The following is a 15,657-nucleotide window of genomic DNA, read 5'->3' on the forward strand; positions in this document are numbered from 1 at the left end:
GAATTGACTTGAAAGATCCCAGTTACTCAACTGTTTTTGTCTGTAGGCCATTTTATCTTAATATTTTTGTCAATGACTTGTGAGTCATAAAAAATACATTTTACTTAGTGATAATATTCTCTCTGGCTCATAATTATTATTATTATTATTTTTGCTATAGAAAATCTCATAAATGTACAAACGTTGATAAAAAAAATGTTGATAGCATATTATAATAAGCCCCCATTTATCCATCTCCTAGCTTCAACAAGTATGAGCTTAAGGCCAATCTTGTTTCATCTAAATCTCAACCCACTTTCTCCACGCCTATCTCCAGAATTATTTTGAACCAAATGCCAGACATCACATCATTTTATTCATAAATATTTTGTGTGTTCCTCTTAAAAAATGAGGATATTTAAAAATACAGCCAAACTACCATTGTTACAACTAAAACTTAAAATTCATACTTTAATATTAACAGATAGCGAATCTTCCAGCTTCTCAGTTGATTGAAACTTTTTTGTTTTTGGTAGTAAAGTTTGTTAATATCAGGATCCAAATAAAATCCATACATTGCAGTTGGTTGATATGTCTCCTAAATCTCTATTCTCTTTTTAATATTACAATATAATTTCTTGAAGAAAATGAGTTGCTTTTATGGAAGAGTTTCCCACAGTCTGAATGCCACCTGGATATTGCTGACTGCATCCCCTCATGTCATGTAATATGTTTCTCTTTCCCTGGTAAATTGCATACAGTTAGATCTAGAGGCTTCGTCAGACTCAGGCTTGACTTTTTTTTTTCCCCCCAATCAGGAAAACTTAATAATTGGTGTTATGTACTTACATAGGCGATCCGGGTGTCTTTTGTGATGTCGGAGCTCTGGTGGCACAGTGGTTAAGCACTGGGTTGCTAATTAGAAGGTTGTGGATCGAACCCACCAGCCACTCCACAAGAAAAGATTTGGAAGTTTGCTTTTGTAAAGATTACAGCCTTGGAAACCCCATGGGGCAGTTCTACCCTGTCTAGAGGGTCACTATGAGTCAGAATCAACTTGATGGAGACAGGTTTGGTTTGGTTTTGTGATGTTAGCAGCCACTGATGCTCATTGCTACCGTTGCTAAATGGTGATCCTCCAATTCTTTCATTCCTTCTTCATCTACCAGTTGGAATACTTCTGTAAAGAGAAACTTTTCTTCATCCATGGTTGGTTAATCTGAGATGTAATTGTTACGAGAAGAAAGAATAAATATTTGATTTTTATTTTTTAGTTTTCAAAATAAGGAATTGAATGCCTAGTGTTCTCAAAGGTACCCGGCAAGCATCTCAGGTCTCAGCTACACAAGCGTCATTCTCATTTGTTGTATTCACAATACACACCAACAGTCTCAGAATAACAATACCAACATTACCACTAACAATATAAAACTGAAAACAATTTAAGAATTTTATGTAGCACTTTTTTTTTCCTTTAGTTATAACCCACTAGGGAGGGAAGTCAAATTACTGTGTTTTAAAGTCACTTAATATACTGTAGGTATGATTTCATCACCAACTCAGTACACAATGAAATTACTCATTCTTGGAGTATTGTATTTTTGGTATTCTTTGGTTACTGCTACAGGGATTTTAAACTTTAGGTAGGGAGAGGAATGCCTATTATTGATGAAAGAGCCTTCCAAAACAAAATTTCAGTACGTGCAACTTGAAAAGAGGAAGGGGAGTGTGGTTAACAGAGGAAATCAGAAAGAAAAGACAAAGAAAATTGGTCTTTATCTAATAGTCTGTGAAAAGAAGAAGGAAAAAAGTGCTTGAGCAGAGTTGGAAGCAATGTATATGTGAAAAGAACATTGCATTAAAAAGCAAATGAGCCCAGTTCTTGTCCCAGCTTAGCTATTAATTCATTGTGTGACCTCAGCCAATCACTTAGTTTTTCTGGTTCTCAATCTTCTTATGTGTATGTCTATTTATTTGTTGTGAACCTTATTTCACCAAGGACTTGGGCAAAACTAAGTAGATGCCTCAGTGGTACCACATGAATTAGGGCTGCATTTGGCCATGGATAACTGGAAACCCCACAGTGATGGCTTAAACAGAGAGGTATTTATGTATTTTTAATATAGAATGAAATCTGAGGTGAGCAGTCCTAGTCTGATGCAGCAAATCCATGATGGAAACTTTCATCTTTCTGCTCCATCTGTTTTGCTTTGTGGCTTTTATTCTATGGATCACAAAATGGCTGATGTACTTCCAACAATTACATCTCTTTTCCAAAGAGTAAGAAACCAAACCCCAAACCCATTGCTGTCAGGTCGACTTCGACTCATAGCAACCCTGAAGGACAGAGTAGAACTGCCCCATAGGGTTTCCAAGGCTGTAAATCTTTGCAGAAGCAGACCGCCATATCGTTCTCCTGCAGAGCGGCTAGTGGGTTCAAACCACCAGCCTCTCAGTCAGCAGCCGAGTGCTTGACCACTGCACGACTAGGGTTCAGGGGTGAGAAAGGGAAGTGATTATACCAACAGACATTATTTACCTATCATTTACTTGAACTATAACGCATGGCCACCTCTAGGTGAGAAAGATATTGGGATATTGTGTTTTCACTTTTTATAGTTCTATAGTGGAGAAGGAAACCTTGGTGGCGTAGTGGTTAAGAGTTATGGCTACTAACTAAAAGTCCAGCAGTTCGAATCCACCAGGTGCTCCTTGGAAACTGTATGGGGCATTCTACTCTGTCCTATAGGGTTGCTATGAGTCAGAATAGACTTGAAGGCAACAGGTTTGGCTAGTTTTTTTTTTTTTTTATAGTAGAAAAGGTGGTTGGAATGGGTATTGATGAACCAGTCTACACTATCACAGATGACTTCCAAGTGTAATATATTATCTCTTGTGTATATCTTCAAAGCTTGCTTATAAAAGCTCTATGCAAGGAAATCTACAAATGAAAACAATTGGAGACCAGATTTACACAAACAGGACTTCTCTTGCTTTAATTTCAGTCCTAGTTTTTTACTCTCTGAGCAAAGTTTCAAAAGTATATTGAGTCCCAGTATTTACTTAATTCCTAATAAAATAGATTTAATTAAGTATATGTTGGCTTGTACCTATGAGATTCTCACAGTAGATATAACTTTATACTCATTTCTTTAAATATGAATTAATACATAATATTTAAATTTGGTTTTCTTTTTTTTCCCCTAGGATTTCAAGCACACAAAGTCATTTATAATTTAAAAGAACTGCACCTTTGAGCTACGCCAAAACAAAAATACAATTACTATATGAGTTTTTAAAGATTATAAAACTTTACTTTGTCTTACATTTGCCAAGAGGTACATGAAGAAATGATATTGGTATCTTACTATAATTTTTGTGACTTTTAAATCACCTGAAATTGTTATCATTTTAAACAAATAGCTCTGTGAACCCTTAAAATACTGTCTAATTTCTTGTGTCTGGAGAATGTTAAGAGCACCAAAATACTCTGTAATATACTGGGGTTTGTGAAATGCTAACAAATGTTCTAACTTCTAGAAAAAGCTACTAAAATATCTCATACTGTCTGTGAAATCAATCCAACAGAACATGAAGGGAGCAACTGTACATATTCCCTGTGCAAGGGTCTGATTTAAGGCATTCAAAATATACTGACAGATGCAGACAGAATGTCTGGTCTAGTTTCTACCAGAATCCTCTTTTCTCCCCTAAATAATCCTTGTTCTGCTGCTCATTTATCACGAATATATCCACTGAAGGGCAGTAGTGGGATTGTATCTTATTTCCAAGGATTTGTGCTCTGTTTACTTTCATTTCTGAGAACTGAAAGCAACATGGAGAAAAACACCTCCTGGCCGGCGCTCCCGAGATGCGCTGTGTAGGACTCGTCTGGTGTCTGCTATTTATTTCTTCGTTAAACATTATTTTGAGAGTCAAACACAAACCCAAGCGGCTTCTTTCACCCCTGGGACTGCCTGTTGCTATTTCCTTCCCTCTCAAGCCCCTTTAAAAAGGATCAGTGAGCTTTGGAGTACCCACCATGGCCTGGAGCTCGACTTTGGAATTTGCGCGACTGGAGCCTCCATGTAACCCTGCAGATAACTTTCCCTGCGTGAACGGTGATGGCATGTCTTCCTGTCTCTGAGAACCGTAAAGTGAAATTCTGGGCCGGCGAGCCCCTTCTGTTAGGGCAAGACATTTGACAATCCTGCTTGTAGCGAAGCAAGGATATGTAGGGGAGAAAGTATTGTTGGACAAGTAAAATGAGATGAAAGAACACATTGTGGTTCCCTGCACTTGACACGAAGTGGGCACATAAGTGACAGCAGTTGAAGTGAAAAATGAGTGTAATAATCTGGTTTCTCAACTGATTAATCACAAAGCCCCCCCTCCCAGAAAAATAAAACAACAAACCTGTTTGTTGCCATTGAGTTGATTCTGACTCAAAAATGAAAATACCAGTGATCATATTGATAGGGAGAACAATGACTCTATGTTAAAAAGCGTAGTCAGTCACTGGGTGTGTGAACAGTCAAGCGCTGGACTACAAGCCAACAGGTTGGTGGTCAAACCCACTCAGAGGTATCTTGGAAGACAGGCCTGGCAATCTGCTTCTGAAAGGTTATAGCCATCGGAAACCCTACGGAGTAGTTCTACTCTGCGCACATGAGGCCTCCATGAGTTGGAATCGACTCAACTGCAACTAACAACATCGAAAGCATACTCATTTATAACTTATTTTAGTCATTTCATATTCAAAACAAAATATGGCTAAGGCATTTCCTGCTTTTCTAGGCAAATCTGGATGAAAAGGTCACTCACTGCCTTTGACAAACCTGGAGCACAGTTAGGCTGTTTTTAAGAGTTCATCTTTCATGTAATGGGATCTTGCAGCTCAATAGGCAAAGCAAATCCCCAGGATTCACCGAACAAGTGAATGGATCGCACCGACTGTGTACCTAGCTTTGAGTGTGGACCCCAGGTCACCGGCAAGATGTCTGTTGTCAGAAGCCCCCCTTGACTTGTCTGTGGCATTTGATACTCCTCAATAGACTTCTGACCTCTTTCTAAATAAAGGTCTGGCTTCTATAACGTGCCTCATCCCCAAAGGTCAAATTATCACCACATTAGTCAGAAGGCTTCAAATGATTTCTGTAATGGGCCAGAGTGAATATTTTAAGCTTTTCAGACCATAAGTTCTCTCTCATAACCAGTCAACTCTGCCTTTGTAGCATGAGAGCAGCCATAGACACTAGACAAATGGGCGTGGCAGTGTTCCAATTAAACTTTATTGACAAAAATAAGCAGCAGACAGGATTTGGTCTGCAAGCATAGTTTCTCATCATGTGGCCTTGAACCATGAAAAAATATATATTTTAGTAAGAAATCAGTGAAATGTTCATGGTTTGAGTGAAGAATTTGGTTTGAGGAATGCTTTCTTCTTGCATTGTCAAGTGCCAAGGGAATATGTGAGTCTCAGAGATGCCTCTTCAGGCATACCTACTATCACACAAGATCAACTTCTTCAATCTCAATTCCACAAATCTACATTCTAGGGGAAAAAAATGTAGTGCCTTAGCTTTACTAATAGATGAAAAGCTGGTTTTTAATATGTTATAGGCCAGAGGATTCATTTTAGGCAGTACTAACATCTAACGCTTTCTTTGTGTCGAAAATATACTATACATTATGGTAAAAATATTGTATTCGGCTAAGTGAAAATCATTGTGTAAAAACCACTTTCTCCCACCGAAAGGACACAGTATTGAGCACTGGCTTTCTAATTTTTAAAAGCATGTCCACTGTGAGTCACCGGTGTCTGGACTTGTCTTTCCTTTTGCTTCTATTTGAAGGACTTGAACTCTAACAATTGGTAAAATCCCATTGTAATCCTTAAAGACATTTTGATTTTATTTGCCTGTAAGGAAATTGTGTTGTATAAGGATTAGGGCTTTGGAATGTTTAATAGCAAGTTTTGTTTAAAAAAAAAAAAATCTTTATTGTTGCTGTTGTAACTAGATTTAACTTATTTTTAGTTGGGGGTTTAACCTAACTAAATCTGGAACGAGTGATTGTTTTTCAATACAACTTTGCAAAGAGCTTCCTTCATCTCACAGGTGGTTTTATTTGATTAATGTATTAAATGCGTTAATAAAAATAGCTGAACTTGTTAAAGTTTTAGCCCCATTAAACAGTGCAGGGAGCATATCATCCACCAATTGTTGTTAAATAAAACCCAGGAAACTGCACCCTCTTACCGTGGTAGCTGCAAGGCTAGCTCCTGACCTGCTGAAGACTAGAATCTCATCTTCTCTCAGTCTGGATGCCTGCCAACCTCTCAAACTCTGAAAAACTGCTCTGAAAATGAAAAGCAAAGACTATTGAACACTTTATATATGTCAGAGCAAGTGGGGGTAAAGGTGTATAAAATCGCATTTATCTCAACAGGGCTAATAAGTGGGCAATGTTGTCATTTTACAGATGAGACAGACTCAGAGACAGTGACTTGCCAAGGTCTCAGAATTGGAGGGTGAAGACTCAGTTGGTGTAAACCCTGGTCTGTCTGATCCAGGACACCCAATACTTCTCCTCTGCACTCAACACTCCTTCCTTTTAAGTCCTCATGTCCTTCATTCTCACCACACCTGCCCTTCATCCTCAGTAATCTCCAGCTTGTCAAACCCAGTCTCACAGCCTATAACACCTTTCTGCATATCTTTTGGCCCCCTGGTGGTGCAGTGGTTACAAACCCAGGCTGCAAACCAAAAGGTCATCAGTTGGAATCCACCAGCCACTTCTTGGAAACCCTCTGGGGCAGCACTACTCTGTCCTATAGGGTCACTATGAGTCAGGATTGGCTCAAAGGCAGTAAGTTTAGTTTTTTTGTTTTTTGGTTTTTTTTTTGCCTTTCTTTTACTCCCTGTTGCCGTTAGGTGCTGTCAAGTAGGTTCTGACTCACAGTGACCCCATGTACAACAGACCAAAACATTGCCTGGTCCTGCGCCATCTTCACAAACGTTGTTAAGCTTGAGCCCATTGTTGCAGTGTCAGTCCATTTTGTTGAGGGTCTTCCTCTTTTTTGCTGATCCTCTACCTTACCATGATGTCCTTCTCCAGGGACTGGTCCCTCCTGACAACATGTCCAGAGTGGGCCCTTTCATTCTCTCCTACTCTTCCTCACTCTCCATGACCAAATCTCTAACCTTATTTTTTTTTTAAAAAAGAAGCTAACCATAATGAATACATTTAATCTCCACCATCACCGCCACCACCCTTCCTGAGTCTCCCCATCCTTAAACTCCCATTTACTCTCTGGCCCGCTTGGCTATCCTGTCACTACTTCAATCCTTTTATCTCAGGCTTTTGTTACTGTCTCTCTTTATGACTTCTGGAACCCTGCTCCCTCAAGTGTCCCGTCTCTGAGCTATAATTTTGGTCTCTCCTGTGCTAAATAAAGGCTGCATCCCCCTCTAGTCTCTTCTTTCCTCCACCATCCCTCAGTTACTGCCAGATTACTCTTTCAAACAATGCCAACTCACCTCTCCCTCTTCTCCCTCCTGCTTGCTAAAAACCTTTTGCTCTTCTCCTGTACACGGTCTATTAAAAAAAAAACCCATTGCCGTCGAGTCGACGCTGACTCATAACCACCCTGTAGGACGGAGTAGAACTGCTCCATAGGGTTTCCAAAGAGTGGGCTGGTGGATTTGAACCACTGAGCTCTTAGTTAGCAGCCAAGCTCTTAACTACTGTGCCACCAGGGCTCCCAAGGTCTAAAGTCCTTAGCCTGGAATGCAAATCCCTCTCCCCAATGCCATCCTCCACGCCACAAACACACACACCTTCGTATGGTCACAACCTACCTGTCTGTCTACCTACCGTGATTTGAATGAATACACCCTTTTATCAAACTATCTACAGTCAGTTTATCTTAACCCATTTTTTTTCTCTCCACTTTACATTTACTTAAGGAGCCCTGGTGGCACAGTGGTTAAGTGCTCAGCTGCTAACCGAAAGAATGGAGGTCTGAAACCACATATCCAGTGGCTCTGTGGGAGAAAGACAAGGCAATCTACTTCTGTAAAGATTACAGCGTAGGAAACCCTATAGGGCAGTTCTACTCTGTCACATGTGGTAGCTATGAGTTGAGTCCAAATCAACTCACTGTTACCCAACAACAACATACATTTACTTACCGTAATGCTTCAATTTGGAATGCTAATTCTCCTGGTCACAGGAAATGTAAATTTTACCCATTCCTTAAGGGACAGCTCCAGTTCTACTTCCTCTACGAAGCCTTCCCGTATTACCCCTGCTGGAAGAAGTTTAGTCTCTGAATGTTCATGGCACTTCCTTGATCCTGTTATGGCACTTATTGGTTTCTATCTATCTCATAATAGATAGAAACCTATCTCAATATACTTACCTGCGTATATGTCTGGCTACTAGTTTGGAAACACTCTAAAAACCATATTTTATACATCTTTATAAGCCCCAAAGTATTTAACAGTGTATTTAATAGTAGGTCCCTAGGTGGCGCAAATGGTTTGCACTACTACCAACTAAAGGTTGGGGGTTTGAACCCACTCGGTAGCGCCACGGAAGGGGAATGGACTAGGGTAATGGCTTCTGGGCAGCACTGTCTCTTCATAAACATTGGAGGGGGTATCTGAACTCAAAGTATTTAGGCTTTCTTTAGAAAGTGTAGTACTTGTCTTCAGTCTTTAGACAATAGGAAAGTCTCAATGAATATCGTGTTATATGAATATGTCATATCTTTATGTATACATTTGTTTCTCTTACTGTATGTTAACATTTTAAAATTTAAAAAAGTTTTTCAACCTACAGCAAGTTCAATATAATATAAAGGTAGTTACATATTTGGAAAGGAAGTGAGTTTGAGAATGAAAAGTTAAATGGCGTGAACAACTTTAGGAATCCAGGTACAGTTCTTAGAAAATCTTCTTAATTTTTATACCATCTTTAAAGAAGCACTTAAAGTAGCACATTGGACATTGAAAACAAAGAGGTCATAAAATGGAGATAAGTTGGCCCTTGATCTCAGAGAAAATAAGTCCTTTGTTGACACATGCTATTCATAGTCCAGCAGGCTAGAAGTCTGAATTTAGGGTGCTGGCTGCAGGGGAAGGCTTTCTTTCTCTGTCAGCTCTGGAGGAACGTCCTTGTCATCTGTCTTTCCTTGGTCTGGGAACACCTCAGCACAGGAGCCTCACACTTCTTGGTGGTATGAGGTCCCCATGTCTCTCTGCTTGATTTTCTCTTTTATATCTCAGAAGAGATTGGCTTAAGACACTATCTAATCTTGCAGATCTCATAATATAACTGCCACTAATGCATCTCATTACATCATAGTGATAGGATTTACAACACACAGGAAAACTCATCAAATGACAAAATGGTAGACAATCATACAGTACTGGAAATCATGACCTAGCCAAGTTGACAGATATTTCTGGGGGACACAATTCAATCCATGACAGCTCTGTTGTACCTAGGGCAGCTATGAGTTGGAACCGACTTGAGGGGCACCTAACAACAACACAGCAAGGTCAGTGACAACCAGAGAAACAGTAACAGCCAAAAACAAACAAAAAACAAGCCTACACGAAATGGATTAACTAAGTAAAAATTGCCTGGAACAGAAGAACCAGGCATATAGCAAGCTGTCTTTGGTTATTATGATTAAAAGCAACATTAGAAAAATAACAAATACATGTCTTCTTCTACTTCTCCCTTCCCCTGGTGGCACTGTGGTTAAGAGCTCGGGCTGTTAACCTAAAGGTCAGCAGTTTGAATCCACTAGCTGCTCCTTGGAAACCCTGTGGGGTAGCTCTACTCTGTCCTGTAGAGTCGCTGTATGTCAGAATCAACTGAACGGCAATGGGTTTTTTCTGCCTCACCTCAAATAAAATAGAAGAGAAAAAGAGAGGTCTAAGACTCCTTTCTCCTCGGGCTTGTCTCGCAAGACATTAGGCTATGAACATTAAATTGGGGGAGGGCAGGGAGAAAGCAGAAAATTTAAATTGTATTGATTTGGACTGAACTGGACTTTCTAATAATTGCGAGTGACTGGAAAACTTTGCTATCTCTCTCACGTGTCGTTACATCAGGGAAAGCAGAACTTGACAGAGCATGATTAAAGGCAGTTGAGACTAAAAAAAATTAAATTGCTATGTTTTTATCCCCCTCTCCCCGGCCCCAAGCTCAGACTGTTCAGTAAACAGTTTGGCTAGTATAAACATAATAGATTAGTATGTAATTTAAGTTGACACTGACTTATTTAAGAGCAAAAATAATCAAGTGAAGCCTTAAGAAAGAATTACCCAGCAGTACACTTCAAGGTACGGCACTCCCTGTGGCCCCATGTAAGTAGAAGAAAACTTCCCCTATGTGGACATTTTACTGAATTTTCTGGGCTATTTTTTTTTTTCTTCTTTCTATCTAATATATATTGACACACACAGAGAGAAACAGCCTTGCTCAACTGGGGTTTTTCTTTCTTAAAATGAACTCTATTATAAGATGCCCTGGGACGAAATCCAAGGTCTTGAGGAATATGCTCTGTGTGTTTAGGATGAAATGTACAGACGTGTGCCAGGCACTGTGTAGATACAAACACAGACACATCTTTACAAAGATGGATAAGAAACAATCCTGTCCTCCTGGAGCTCAGAGCCTGGGGGATTGGGAACCCCACGGCGGGGGAACGCGTGGACGTAGCCAGCCATCCTTGGTCCCGTCACAAGCTGAGTCACCATGGAAGGTGTTCACTGCATGCTTGTTTTGAGTGAACAAAATTATGCAGTTACGGCAACAACAAAACTCACTATGTGGATGAAGAAATACGTGAACCTCCACTTTTAATTGATGGGAGCGGCGGCTAAGAGGTAAGGCTCCTTTTTGTGTTATTAATTTTTGCAGTCTGCTGTGTTTGAACTCGTACATACTTCTGCTTTCTGGCTGCCTCTAATAACTAACAGAAGAAATCTGAAACCGAGCCTGTGCCCTTAGCCTCCAGTCTGTACAGGACTGTATAAGCTGTAACACACCCAGAAGTATACACAAGTAGGGCTCTTTGGATTGCCTCATCAGCAAAAACGAAGCCTGGAAATAAACATTTCTAGTCTGCTAATTTACTCAGATTATACAGCCTCATCACTTCAGGCAGTGTCAAGTTTTGCTAAGGGAAGAACTCCTTCTCTAGGTAGCTATGGCTTCCCTGGAATAAGGTAAAAAGCATGAAACTTTAAAGGTGAATCAAGGCAGGTTGATGCCCTGCAAGCTTGGCCCAGCTAGGTCAAAGGAGCAGGCTCTAAAGATTCCACTGGCTTCCTAACTTCTCACAGGGCTAAGATATGCCAACATCCTTTCGAACCTCTCCGTGATACCCAAACACTCTTCACATGCCGTAACACCCAGACCTAGAAAGTATCCTCCTTCTACTCATGGTTTATGATCCTCTTCCACAAAGCCGGGGGAGATATGCTCGCTAGAGAGCAGGTAGCACAAAGTTTGCCACAATGACTCTCATACATATTCAGGAGTTCTGGAAGTTAATTTATGGACCATCACTGCTGCTTAAAAACAGAGAGAGAGATAAGATTAGGTAGGTAGGTAAACAGCTACTGTTGAGTCAGCTTCAACTCACGGTGACCTTATGTACAACAGATGAAACTGCCCAGTTTTGCAACATCCTCACAACTCCTGGCTTCCTCACCATTGACAGCTTGCTCAAGTCCATCATTACAGCTACTGTGCCAATCCATCTCACCTAAAATCTCCCTCATCCTTATTGGCCCTCTACTTCAACCAAACATGCCGCCTTCCTCTAGCGATTGATCCCTTCTGATGACATGTCTAAAGCAAGCAAGTTGGACAATAAAGCCATAAAGCTTTCACTGGCTAACTTTTGGAATTCGACTGCCAGCCCTTTCTTTCTATCCTTAGTCTGGGAATTCCACTGAAACCGTTCTACCGTGGGTGACCCTGCTGGTATGAGGTATCAGTGGCAGAGCTTCCAGCGTCATAGCAACACAAAAGCCATCACAAACTGAAGACAGGTGGTGGTGAGAAACACTATTGTCTCCTTTTTTAAATGGACATGATCTACATGGCCCTGGTGGTGCAGTGGCTACGAGCTTGGCTGCTAACTCAAATGTTGACAGTTCAAGTCCACCAGCTGTTCCTTGGAAATCCTATTGGGCAGTTCTACTCTGTTCTATAGGTTCCTTACGAGTTGGAATCAACTCGATGGCAACTTTTTTTTAAATATATATCATATACTGGGCCTCTATTAAGCAGCAGAAGGAGCTCTGGTGGCACAGTGGTTAAGTGCTCAACCGCTAACCAAAAGGTTGGTGGTTTGAATCCATGAGCTCTTCTGTAGGAGAAAAATTTGGCAGGCAGCTTCTGTAAAGACTACAGCCTTGGAAAACCTTGGTGGCAGATCTACTCTGTCCTATAGGGTCTCTATGGGTCGACTCAATGGCAACAGTTTTTTATTAAGTGGCAGGTGCTTTATATGCATTATATTTAATTCTTACAAATGTCTGTGCAGAAAAGCTTTGTCATTTGACAGATGAAATGGAAACTTGGGCACCATGGCAGATGAAATAATTACCACACAACTAGATACTGAATATAGGGGGCGCTGTGGTGGGCCACCCAGACACCCCCTTCAAGTGAAGGCACTGGTTTGTTTCTCCAGCTGCCCGGCGGAGGACACTGTGTCCTTCCCAAGAGCTGCCTTCAGTCTGAGCGAGCTGCCTTGCATGAGGTTCTGCTCACTCCCCTAGGGCTGCTGGGACTCAGCGATTGGTCAACACCAGGGTGCAAAGACTCGCCCTCTTGCCTCATTTTTGACACCTCTGAAGAGCTCCCCAGAGGCCTGACTGAGGCAATATCTGGGGCCATTTTAGTTTTCACAGCTGGGAGCAGGGCATGGAGGATGCTGCTGGGTAGAGGCCAAACACCCTGCACACCACAGCCCCCCACAGTGAAGAATTAACTGGCCCAAAATGTCAGTAGTGTGGAGGCTGAGAGGCCCTGCTCTATCCAATCCTGCTTGCCTCGCTCCCTTCCAGATGCTGATTCTAGATGTTGACCGTTGATGCCAGAGAACACTCCCCATTAAACCATCTGCATGCAAAGCGCTGCCTCTAAGTGCTTCCCAGGGAAGCTGACCTGAGAGAGTTGGAACCAGAATGGAGCTAGAAGCTGATGTCCACATGGATTGTGAAGCTGGATTACTCACCATCCAGTTGGCAATGGGGCCCAGTGACGGGTGGTAGGAAGGAAGCTGAGAGTCTCTGGCATTCTGCTGAAGTACAATTCTTAGAACTTTCACAGATGGTGAATGGGGATGGAGGAAAGGCAGAAGGATATGCAAAGTGCAGTAGTTCTCAAACTTGGCTGCAGGCAGCGGGCCAGTGGTGGCAGGCTATTTTTCCCAAGCTTCTGCATTTAGTGCTCAGCTGCTAACAGTAAGGTTGGAAACTACCAGCTGCTCTACCAGAGAAAGATGTTGCAATCTGCGTCCATAAACACTTCAGCCTAGGAAACCCTATGGGTCAGTTCTCTTCTGTCCTACAGAGTCGCTATGAGTTGGGATCAACTCGATGGCACACAACTTAAAAGAATCTAGGAATTTGACATTTGAACCCAGCCTTCCGGGTCTTTATGAAGGTACACTTGTGTGCAAACATTCTGGGCTACATACAGATCTCTCTTCAGCCTTTCCCGGCAGAAAAACCTTTCTCTCAGCCCCAATATTCTCAGCTGCAGCCTCAGCTGGGGTAGAGACAACCTGTGTTGTTAGTTGGCCCGGACTCATGGCCACCCCATGCAGAACTAAATTCTACCTGGACCTGCGCCATCCCCATGATCTGTTGGGGATCGAACCGTTGTGATTAATAGGGTTTTCACTGGCTAATTTTAGAGGTAGATCACCAGGCCTTTCTTCCTAGCCCATCTTAGTCTGGAAGCTCTGCTGAAATCTGTTCAGCATCACAGCAACAGGTAAGCCTCTGTGACGGACTGGCGGTGGCTGCGTAGGAGGAGCACTGGCTGGGAATAGAACCCATATCTCCCCCCGAAAGGCAAGAACACTAAAGTGCCGTAATGAACATAAAGTGATCAAAATAAAAATCTTCAATAGTGGTTAAAATGCTCCCATCCAAAATACTAATAAATTAGACAAGTTGCAGGCAAACCAGTAAGTTTGGTCATGCTGGCAAACTGAAGTCAATGAAACTGGCCACAGAACTTTAACGATGCATCTTAGTTATCTAGTTCTACTCGAACAGATATACCAGAAGTGAACAAGTGTACAGTTTATTCTCTCACAGTCTAGTAGATTAGAAGTCCAAATTCAGGGCACCAGTTTAGGGGAAGTCTTCCTCTCTCTGTAGGCTCCGGACGAAGGTCCTTGTCATCAGTCTCCCCTTGGTCTAGGAGCTTCTCTGCACAGGAAATTTGGGTCCAAAGGACTCGCTCTGCTCCTGGCGCTGCTTTCTTGGTGGTATGAGGTCCCTGGTCTCTCTGATTGCTTCTTTTATATCTCAAAAGAGATTGGCTCAAGACACAATCTAATCTTCTAGATCTCAACATAACTGCTGCTAATTCCATCTCATTAACATCATGGTGATAGGATTTACAACATAGAGAAAAATCACACCAGATGACAAAATGGTGGACAATCATACAACACCTGGAATTATGGCCTAGCCAAACTGATGCACATATTTTGGGGGGACACAACTCAATCCGTGACACAATGCTAAAATGTTGGCCAAAAAATTACAGTAAAAAATGCATACAAATTAATCACAACTGAAAAAAATCCCACTTGATAAACTGGCCTGCTTCTATCAGGAAACTCAGTATTTCCTTCTCTTCTCTACTAGTTAGAGATGGGAGAGAGGGGAGGGTGGAGGCAGAATAAGTGCTGGGTGAAGATGTTTGAAACTGAGGGGCTTTTCCTTCCTTCTGCCTGAGGCCATGAACTAGCTGCTGCTGTAATTAATCTTTACCTTTCTTGATCACAAAGAACGATTTACCTACATAATTCCATTGTCTTGGGTGAGGGAGGTGGGTCTGGGAAACTGAAGGGAAAATAAAGGCAATTATTTTAAGTGGGACACAAACAAGTAAATAGGTAAAGGAACTTGGGTAGGTAGTAGGGGAGCCTCAGGATGAGATTTCTGAGCAGTTCCTGTCATAAAGAATGGTGGAAGGAAGGAGATTAATACTCAAGACTTTCTAAGTTCTTCTCCACAATCTCACTCCCCACCTTACACCACCAATCCAAAGAGAGAGAGGTAATTTTTCCAGTCATACTACTTCTTAGTAAAGGCTTCAAGCTTCCTGAGATTCCAGTAGCCCTCACGATCATACAATAGGGAAGAACTGGAAGGAGAGTTAAGGACCTAACTCAGAAGCCCTAAGCATTCATTATAACAGGTGAAAAATTGAGAAGTAGGAAAGTACCTGTGGTGGTTTTCAAGTACGTCTGCAAATTCTTTGTATTCGAGCTTGGCTGCTAATCAAAAGAGTAGCAGTTTGGATCCTGCAGCTGCTCCTTGGAAACCCTATGGGGCAGTTCTACTCTGTCCTATGTTACTGTAAGTCGGAACTGACTTGATGGCAATGAGTTCCTCC

At 41.6% G+C, this 15,657-nt stretch overlaps 1 protein-coding gene across 2 annotated transcripts in view; it reads left to right on the forward strand.

Moving 5' to 3' along the window:
• JAM2 (junctional adhesion molecule 2) overlaps window positions 1-6,082 on the forward strand; it is an 88,158-nt gene extending 82,076 nt beyond the window's left edge. For both annotated transcript variants that reach the window (XM_064273126.1, XM_064273127.1), the window contains one exon: window positions 3,187-6,082. In XM_064273126.1, the coding sequence (XP_064129196.1) occupies window positions 3,187-3,219 (33 nt within the window). In that variant the 3' untranslated portion in view covers window positions 3,220-6,082. The remainder of the gene's footprint in view (window positions 1-3,186) is intronic.
• Window positions 6,083-15,657: the final 9,575 nt, after the last annotated feature.

Source organism: Loxodonta africana, chromosome 20 (assembly GCF_030014295.1).
Source record: "Loxodonta africana isolate mLoxAfr1 chromosome 20, mLoxAfr1.hap2, whole genome shotgun sequence".
NCBI lineage: Eukaryota > Metazoa > Chordata > Mammalia > Proboscidea > Elephantidae > Loxodonta > Loxodonta africana.